This window comes from Aegilops tauschii, chromosome 3, assembly GCF_002575655.3.
Source record: "Aegilops tauschii subsp. strangulata cultivar AL8/78 chromosome 3, Aet v6.0, whole genome shotgun sequence".
Taxonomy (NCBI): domain Eukaryota; kingdom Viridiplantae; phylum Streptophyta; class Magnoliopsida; order Poales; family Poaceae; genus Aegilops; species Aegilops tauschii.
The window spans coordinates 491,447,551-491,457,140 of NC_053037.3; the positions used below are offsets into that span (position 1 = coordinate 491,447,551).

Genomic DNA, 9,590 nt, shown 5'->3' on the forward strand with positions numbered 1-9,590 from the left:
GTGCAAGAGTACAAAGGTGGAAATAAGAAAGTAGTACAACCGTGGAAGCACTTGGAAATTGATAAGAGCGATGAGAAGTGATAACATCAGGAATCAGAGTATGAGATGCAGCGATGCTGAAGTTTGCTAACTGGATAATTAGTTTACAATGCTACTGTGTGGGTGACAAGAGTTGTCCACAAGCAGAATATACTTGACAGCAAGCATGATAAACACATCCTCCCGAATCCGGGCGAGTTTGATAAACAGATGGATAAATAGCGGACCTTCAATATGCATACCTTGGTATGCAGATTTAACATTATTTTTTACACGTCTTATTTCTGTTTACAAGTCTGGGCTATTTACAGAATGTACCGTATACACCACACAAGCATGGGACTACTATACATATAGCACACGAAATGAGGGGGGCGTGAGGTGGTCAAACTTTACAGATTTGGAGATTTCAGAGCATAAATAAAAAATAAAAATAAAAGGTTAATGTTACGGGCACTCACGTTGAGCTGCGACTCGCTTCATCATTCATCATCCCTTGAAAACTTCTGGCCAACCAGATGGCCGTTTCTCGCGGCGACACCTTCGCCTTCCCAAACGGCCTCAGAACCACCGCAAGCTCCTCCAACCTGTTGTTTTCCAGCAGATCAGCAGAAAGCTCCAAGAGCCCTTCAAGAGCCTCGGATCGTTGCCTGAAGGACTTAACATCAAGCATTTCCTTTGCTGAGGTTGCCGGTATTTCCTTTGCTGGGGTCGCCTCCTCCTTGAACCCACCGTTGGTCTCCGGAGAAGTAGAATTTGCTTCTGGGACAGCGGGCAATTTTAGCACATCTGAATTGGCGAGTTTCGGACCGATGGTATTATCTTCTGAAATGTTGGGCTTCACAGTGGCAGAACCAACAAGTCCGGAAGGTATAAGACTTGGTGTGATGCTTCTCACATCCACTTCTTCTTTTATAACATCGCCAAGTTCGCCAACATCTGTGCTCTGGGCTTCCATTTCAGCATTCCGTGTTACTGCCTGCTCATCGCTGACGCTGAAACTGCTGGGCCTTATGACATGTATAATGTCCTCAACTGGAGGGCCCGAATGAGGACCTGGTGATTTCTCTGATGACTGATGGATAGAATTGGATCCTTTGTCTAGTGCAATGGTTTTTGTTGCTGAATCATCAGGAGCAATATATGGTACTGATGAGAGCAGTTCTTGTACTGTGAACTTATCCTCCTCACTCTGTACAGTGATAGTGGGAGTGCTCTGCACCGTCTTACTGCAGGGAATATCATCCTTGCAAATAAATTCTTGCACATTTGTATCAACAGATGGGTCCAAGCCTGAGCTTACACTACTATCATCATTACTAGGCATACTCTTCTGAAAATTGGTGGTGTTGAGCTCTGAGCTTGGCATATCAGTTTGATCATGCTTTTGTATGGCTGTGTCCAGGGTTGAGCATTTGCAAGATGAATCCAAGTGGGTTAGTGAATCAGGTTCAGATGGTTCAGACTGCTTGGTGCTGTCAGCATAATCAATCATGGAACTGGAGCAAGCACTGCTAACTTCTTTGGTTGCTACATCTCTGGGTGGAGCACATTCCGCCTGTGAATTGCCAACTTTCATTTGATTACCCCCCAGGGGGCTTGGAGGAGCCATTAGAACACCTGGAAGCTCAGTGAAAGCATTTTTTGGACTATGGACAGGTCGAGAAGGGCTTTTTGCATGCTCAGTGGTAACCTTGCTGTGAGCTCGTTTTGTCCCAGTGTGCTGTGGACTCTCTGCTCCCACTTGCCTCCGGGGAGGGAAGCTAGGGCGTCTACTAAAACTGGGTAGAACCCTATTCTTGACTTTCCCTTCAGCGGCATCAACATTTTCAATTGTCTGCTTGGTAGGGTCTAGCTGCTGCGGCTCATCCACTTTGATCTTAACTTTTGGAGAATGTTCAACAATTGGTGACTGCAGGACATGATCAGAAAAAAAAATTAGCAAAAAAAAGGTGATTCAACACAAGAAAATGATTAATCCTCATTCCTCACCAAATACTTCAGGGGAGGAGATGCTTGTATGTGTTTCACAGTATCGCGGTTGACCTTTGCTGGTGCATGTGGCGTCACTTCACTAGATTTCACACTGGAGGAAACACTGTTATGCTCTGAATCATCAGACAAGAGCTCTCTGTGACTAGGTGAATGTAGCTTTACACGGCTAGCTCTCAAAGGTGAATTGTTTACCCTGAGCTTACTAGTCTCCTCTCTTAGAGTTGTTAGTATCTTCTTGATGATTTTTGGCTGCTTACTCCCGTATTTGGGACGCTGATCAACATGTATGGATTTAGGTGAGTCTTGTCTCTCCAGTTCAGGACTATCTATGTCCTTATGGCTTTTAAGATCACGTGGTGTTGAACAGGTTTTAACTGACGCATCATCAGTAGCTTCAGCACCTTCAGTACCAATGGCGGTGTTGTTTGAACTTGTAGCTAGCCCTGACGTGTTTCTTTCACTTGATTGTATACTGTCCAAATCACTGCCAGTGCCAGAAATGCTGCTACATTGGCTCCCAGACATGCTCCTCCGACTGCTCCGTGAACTGGTAATGGATTTCCCTGGTGATCGCATGGGATGCGGTACAGCGGTAAATGCGCGGTGCTGATCAACATAAGGTTGCAGGTATGGATTTTTCAGAATATCAGATGCCTGTTTACAAATAGTAATAAATAATTAATGTCAGAATCGAGTAAATTTGGTAAACAGGTATTGTAGTGAGATTTCCATGCGCATAGTAACTTACAGTAGGCCGGTGTTCAGGATTCTTCCTCAACATGCTTTTGATAAGCATTTTCCTGCAATCAACAGCCAAAACGGGAACCTTTTAGCTAACAATGGACTAGGAAGCTCATCAGAATATGACAATAGAACAATGTGATGTTTTGTAATGGGATAAAAAGTGCTGCATTTTCCAGCAGACATCGCTTGACTTTGAAGAAGTTGAAAGACAACGTATCTAAGAATTAAATGGTAGGTTTAGAAAGGATAGAATGGTCCATAATACTATGACAACAACAAATATGACAATAGAAGAATGAAATTATTTTAAACAAGAATGATAAGGAAAACCAGACTTCCATGCATGCCTACTACTCCCTCCGTTCCTAAATATAAGTGTTTCTAGAGATTCCAATATGGACTACATACGGAGCAAAATGAGTGAATCTACACTCTAAAATATGTCTATGTACATCCATATGTAGTTCATATTGGAATCTCTAAAAAGACTTATATTTAGGAACGGAGGGAGTATATATAGCATGAAGGTGCACTTACATAGATGGAGAGTAGCAAGTAGGTATAGGGCCAATGGAGGAGCGATTTATTTTGCTTATCAGTCCAGCCATATCCTGAAAGGAGCAAATTTAAGCACAGGTAAGCTTTTACAATTTCGAAACCAATAACGCCATCACAATGGTAAACTGCATCCTCTAGTATGAACATTTAAGAGAAACCAATAACGCCATCATAATGGTAAACTGTATTCACTAGTATGAACATTTAAGAGAGAAAATGGAACAGATACTACAGTCCAGCAATTCGACAAAAATAACGTGCAGGGAAACTAATAATCAGCATCATTTTTTCCAAAGAAATCTTGACTTTGAGTTAGTTTAAGTAAACATGGATCTGCGTAAAAGCAAAATATTCATACTTAAGAGAGAGCAGTAGACCTCTTCAAACATATTTTTGAAGGTCAACGAGACAAAAGATCTGCATCATTCACATAAATCCAGAAATGAATTTCCTGGATGGATCGTGGATAAGTATGTTCCAGTATGGTATGAATCTGGAAAAGAAACCCATCCTTCTCTTATACCACAATGTTAGACATGTGCATGAAAATTGTGCGCGTGCGCGCACATACACACAAAAGTCGATATTGCGAAGAGTTCTACACAGAATGAAGACATCAGTGCTTCTTAATTGTCGAGTGGTTTTCCTTAGCTAACTTCAATGAATGTAATAGAAGTGGAAGAACAAATTATTCGATGGAGATACAAATGCCACAACCTCTCAAATGGAAGGTGCCGATGATCACTCTTTCCCTACTAATAAAAGAGGCTGGAAGCCATATGGTCCGTACATTGGGTTCGTGACCATTTGTAATTCCACAAGAAAGTGCACTTGAGGTTTTCTATATCTTCCATTCTGTTTGTTGATAGCAACCTACATACTATTTTGAAGTGTTCTAGTAAATCTTATCCTTCTATGGGGAGTCGGCAGGCACTTTCTAAATACAAGCTATGTCGCATTGATTACAAGCTATGTAGATTCCATGGAAATATAATTACTGTTAGGTAGGAGATCGTAGTGATATAAGAACATGAGCTGATAAGAACTCACAAAAGCCTTGAAAGCAGGTCGATGAGCAGCCATCTCATACATACAACATCCTGTACAGACATATACCAGTTAAAAACTAGGCTATATGACATTGGTTTTTAGAAACAAGGTTTATAAATAAAGCCAAATGGCACAAATTTCCTAAAGTATCTCCATAACAGTAGGTAGTTACCAAGAGACCATATGTCTGACTTGAATCCATAAGGAATGTCAGTAAGAAGCTCTGGGCACATGTAATTTGGTGTTCCCACAACCTAAGAAAGCATCATGCTAACACATAAGATTCAGGCAATAAAAAAGAACATGATTAATCAGTATCTGTATCTGAGACAGAAGGACATCACAGAGAAGCTTACTGAAGATGTTAGATCATCTGCCTTTAAGGTCTTAGCAAGGCCAAAATCCCCTGCAAGTAAACTAGAGATATTTAAACTCCAGCAACGAAGCATTGCGGGGTGCAGACGTAACACAAGATAAGAGTTATTTGAGTCAATGTGAGGCACTAACCAAGACGGATGTCATGATCTTTTGTGAGAAATATGTTTGAGCACTGCAGAGAGGACAAGGGCAAACTATATTACTGGTTCTTGATGAACTAAATGACAGCAGCAGCATTCTTTGTCACTTACCTTGAGGTCCCGGTGCAAAACATAGTTCGAATGCAAGTAGTCAACAGCTAGAGCCAATTGAGCAAACCATCTCAGCAGTTTCTGATGGTTGTTCACAACAGTTAGCACACTTCTGAATATTGTTTACCTAAAGCATGAAACAAAAGAAGTTGAAAAAATTGCAATAACCTCTTCCGGGAAGTATGTCCCATTTGCCTTTTTCATCAGTTCAGCCCTACCAGAAAGAGCACAGCAAAACAAAACAGAGTCAACAGTGAGTCAACAACAAAAACTAATCTCCCAGACTCCCGTAACCCGTAAATTACACTCACACATCGCCACCTTCGCAGTATCCCGTCACAATGCAAACGTAGCAACCCTGCCGTCACTCACACAGTAAGCCAGAGGAAAGATGTAATAAAACAAAAGGCAGATGCTGATGCATGCTCCTAGAGAACAAACCTTCTCAACCCATGCCTCCTTGAATTCAACAGTGTAAGGATGTTGAAGGCGGGCAATAAGGGCCATCTGCAATTTTCCTTTCATCTGTCAGTTCCTGAAATCAATACTAATAGACGAACCAAATAAAGCCTGATGGTTTCTCATGCTTCACTGACCTCTTGATGAGCAGACTTGCGGCACCTCTCTGTCTGCCTCGCGAGCCGGATCTTCTTCAGCACATACCTGCAACCCAATCATATATCAACCACCTTCTTTGAGGGGAAACAGACTCCGTAACTAAATAGAGGAAGCCATCATACTTTTTCTTCTCGGTCTTGTGGTTCACCAGAATGGCGGCACCAAAGGCGCCGCGGCCAATCTGCTCCATAATCTCGTACTGATCCATCCGTGACTCCATGGTGCCCAACATCTTGGTACACAACTGCCACAGCAAAATTCAATCCCTAATACCCAAATCTTCCCATATCTTGTACGCAGCACAGTTCCGATCAGCTCCGCGCCCTAGGTGATTTCTGCAAAAGCATATACAGCCGTAAATCAAAACCTCGCATTCGAATTTAATCAAACCTACTCCTGTTCCATCCAATAGAATCCTAAACACCTGTTTGTTTAATTAGTTTTTCGGGGGAAATCCTAAGCACCTAACTAAAATCAGGCGAGAACAGTAAACAACTAGCATATCATATGGCCACACAAATCCGTGGGCGGAGTTTCGCGGCTGTACTTGGCACAGGAAAAAAGAGTAAAAAGCCATTTTCACGCGGAAAAGCGAGAAGTTGGGCAACTGTACTACCGCGCAGTTGGCACCAACCGCCACTGGCCGGGACAGACAGGGACCTTACCGCGGCTCGCTCCGCCGGCATTGGCCGTCACGGGCGGGGACTGCTCCGGCCACGCCGCGGCCGCTCCCCGGCGGCTGGGCTCCGATTCCGGCCGAACTCGCGGGCGAGAGGATAGGGCGGGGCGGCGTCTCGTCACGGCGCCGACGCCTCTGCTGCTCTCCCGCGGCGCGCCCGAGGTCCCGGTGCCCCCGCGGCCTCGGCTGCTATGCTGCCCCCTCCGGTTTGGGATTTTGATTACTGTTGCCTGTTGGTTTCGCTCTTGCTTCTCTCTCTCCTTGTTTGTTTGTTGCGGCGTGCTTTCGGTTATTTAAATCGTCAAATGGGGGAAGTGGGGGCGCCTGCTTATATACGACGCCATGGCCGCCTGTAGTGATTAGTGAGGAGGGATTAACTTAATTACTACTCCCTCCGTAAACTAATATAAGAGTGTTTAGATCACTATTTTAGTTATCTAAACACTCTTATATTAGTTTACAGAGGGAGTAGATTATTTATGTTTATTTACGACAGCTTATTGCTACAGTAGTATAGTGGTACGCCTAATTTGCAACAGTATATTTATGTTTGTGCTAATGACGATATACTGAGTAGCGAAATAACCACTCTCATCAGCATTAATTCCAAATATCCGTACTGATTTGATGTCCAAACCGAAAGGGGTTTTCGTCATCCCGCACCCAATTCTTCATTTCCACCCGATTTTTAAATCGTCGTCGTCAAATTATGGTCTAGACTGGTACACATCACGTAGTGATGCAAATTAATTGGGGAGCTTGATGAGCATGATTAGATTTGGAGGTCACATCACGATGCGTTTCGTGCCCGTGCCCGTGCCCGTGCGCGATGATTTCATAAATCCGCGCGTATCGCTTGCTATGTGCAGCCAAAGCACCCATACATTTTTATGGTGGTTTTCTCTTCTTTCTTTAGTTTCGCGTGTGTGTGAATGATGCTTTCTGGCTTCACGGGAACACTTTGGCGATCCGAAAGCAGCTGATAAAACTTATCCTGTTGCAGTCGAGCAAAAAAGAGGGCCTATTAATGGCAAGAGGATGGTGAGGTGATGGTTCAACGTCTTCGCCCTTGGTTGGTTGGTATGGTCGGTCTGCGGCACTATGGCTTTTATACGATTCCAAACAAGCTTTTGTTCCTTGCCATCAAATACATGGTGGTGTATACGAATGCTGACGAAGCGATCTTATCTTATGCTTGAATTATGGTTGTGTGTGTCGCGGTTATCCATTTTTTTGAAAGAAATAAAAATTCTTATGCTTGAATTTGAGTGTTTGTTTCTTCCCCATTGATAGTAATAAAACATATAGTTCCTTCCTTCTAGACAGTTGCTAATAGTTTATGTACAAGTCATTTGCACTCTAATGCTCTTTTAGTGGATGCGTTTTGTTTATGGCAAGTCAAATCAGACGCACTGATACGGCTAGTGGGACGTACGTACTGCCACTGGTGTGTCGGCAGCGCCAGCGCATTGCTTAATCAGTCAGTACAGCGTCGCAGACTGCAGCTCAAAGGTAACCCCCATTACATTTTCTTCTAATTCTTCTCCTATTGTCTACTTGTATAGCTCAGCAGTTCTTGACTGCCTTTTTGTTCGGAACAAAAGCTTCTCTGCCTTCCCGCAAAAGAACAGTGGAGATGATAATGGATTTATTCTATGCCATCGCCCAAGTTATCCATAGGGGCAAAAGGAGCCTTGGCTTAGTGGTTGGGCATATGGTTGTGCAGTCTAACAACCTGACTTCAATTCCTAGAATTGATAAGTGATATACAAGGGTTTTTCCTCATTTATTGAGGATCAAGCTCAAAAAAATGTTGATACTCATTAAAAAAATTCCGAGGACCATGTTTTATCTTGGTACTCATATTAAAATGATTGTATGCATCCCTACTTGATGCAGAGGCCGGAAAGTGAAAATCTTTCCCATTTGTAAGCTTCACCTACCCCCCCCCCCCCGGCGCGGGGGCGACTCGGGCGGCGGCGCCCATCTCCTTCCCCTCGCCTCCTCACCACCTTCCCCCCACCCACACCGCTGGGGCAAAGCCCCTCGCGGTGGCCGGTGGCGGGGTACTGTTCTTCGTGCCTCGGGAGGGCCGGTGCGGGGCGGTCTCGCCAGGTGGCGGAGTCGGGCGGGTGCGGGGACCGGCTGCGCAGCAGCGGCGGCGTCCTCATCGGGACGGTGACGTTGTGGGGGTGGCTCGTTGTACGCTGGCTGCGTGCCCACGGCGGCGGCAGGCCAGATCCGATCTAACCTGGAAACTGCGGTGGCGGCATGGTGTGCATGTCTCCGATCAGATCTGATCAGGCCTGTGGCATCTTCCATGCGCGGCGTCGGTGGTCGGTGGCGGTCTCGTGCACACGATGCTGGATGGAGGGTCCTCGAGTGGATCCAGGTGAAAACCCTACTCTTGGCACGTTGCCAAGGTCGGCGATGGCGGCGTTTTTCCGCGTCGTCCCCTTCTTGAAGGCATCATCATGGAGAAGCTCTAGACCCCCTATCCGCTACCTCTGGGAGAAATCCTATCGGATGACAGCGGCGCTCATGTGTCGTACCCCTCTTGAGGGCGTCATTCTTGGAGGTGTGCATAGCTTCAAGGGACCAACGGACGACATCTGCGGTGGAGCGGCGTTCCTTGTGACGCATCGACGTCGTGGAGTCTCGGCGACGAGGCGCAGCAAAGTCTCGGCGACGAATGTGTGATGATGAACGCGCGCAAGGAGGAGGGCTGTCTGGCGCCGTGGGGGCGTTGATGGCAAGCCTGGTAAGGTCGATGAGTCAGTACCTGCTCTGAAGATGGATTGACCTAAGAGTGCGTCGGATCGGTTGGTGCCCCAGACCCGACATGTGGCTTGGTCGGCCCTCCGGCTTTAGATGTTAGGCTAGGTCAGAAGTCTGTATATACGGCTCACACTTTCTGCACCCCTTCATCAACGGATGGGAGTAGCGACAGATGTTGCCAAGACGGCGGCTTCAGACATATTTACGTATTACTTTGTAAGGTCTTTGTGAATAATTAATAAAATGACTGCACGCATCTCTCGTATGCATAGGCTGGGGTCATTTTTTTTTTAAGTTATCCATAGGAAAACCTGGTTAGGTTCAGGCTAATGCACCGCCCCTTTCTTAATCATCTGTCCTCCAACAGGTTAGTGTGTAGTACTCCAGTACTGAATGGCCGTAGGACCCGTCTTCCCAATGGCAACTGCTGGTTACTGCTGCTGATGGCTCTCCTCCATACGTCTGCGCCACACCGACACCCGAGCTTGAATTAGAGGCGG

General features: G+C 45.4%; 1 protein-coding gene across 3 annotated transcripts; it reads right to left on the reverse strand.

Moving 5' to 3' along the window:
• Positions 1-237: 237 nt before the first annotated feature.
• Positions 238-6,654, reverse strand: LOC109743851 (serine/threonine-protein kinase Nek5). Of its 3 annotated transcripts, none has more exons than XM_020302929.4 (15): positions 6,299-6,654; positions 5,756-5,968; positions 5,612-5,678; positions 5,457-5,522; positions 5,327-5,373; positions 5,184-5,229; positions 5,016-5,096; positions 4,894-4,936; positions 4,743-4,792; positions 4,559-4,640; positions 4,387-4,436; positions 3,316-3,389; positions 2,783-2,834; positions 2,032-2,688; positions 238-1,951 (listed from the first exon to the last, which is right to left on the reverse strand). In XM_020302929.4, the coding sequence occupies exons 2-15, from the start codon at positions 5,863-5,865 to the stop codon at positions 497-499; spliced, it is 2,880 nt and encodes a 959-aa protein (XP_020158518.1). In that variant the 5' UTR covers positions 5,866-5,968; positions 6,299-6,654; the 3' UTR covers positions 238-496. The 3 variants fall into 3 exon arrangements, with proteins under 3 accessions (XP_020158518.1, XP_020158519.1, XP_045090980.1); XM_020302930.4 differs by lacking the exon at positions 6,299-6,654 and adding an exon at positions 6,058-6,226; XM_045235045.2 differs by lacking the exon at positions 6,299-6,654 and having other exon boundaries at positions 5,337-5,373.
• Between the last annotated feature and the right edge of the window lie 2,936 nt (positions 6,655-9,590).

Excerpts from the sequence above, each read along its gene's own strand:
- LOC109743851 (XM_020302929.4), bottom strand. The coding sequence starts at position 5,865 with ATGTTGGGCACCATGGAGTCACGGATGGATCAGTACGAGATTATGGAG. Across the intron at positions 2,835-3,315 it reads ACTTGCTACTCTCCATCTAT|GAAAATGCTTATCAAAAGCA; the intron begins GTAAGTGCACCT and ends TGTTGATTGCAG. Across the intron at positions 2,689-2,782 it reads ATCCTGAACACCGGCCTACT|GCATCTGATATTCTGAAAAA; the intron begins GTAAGTTACTAT and ends ATTTGTAAACAG.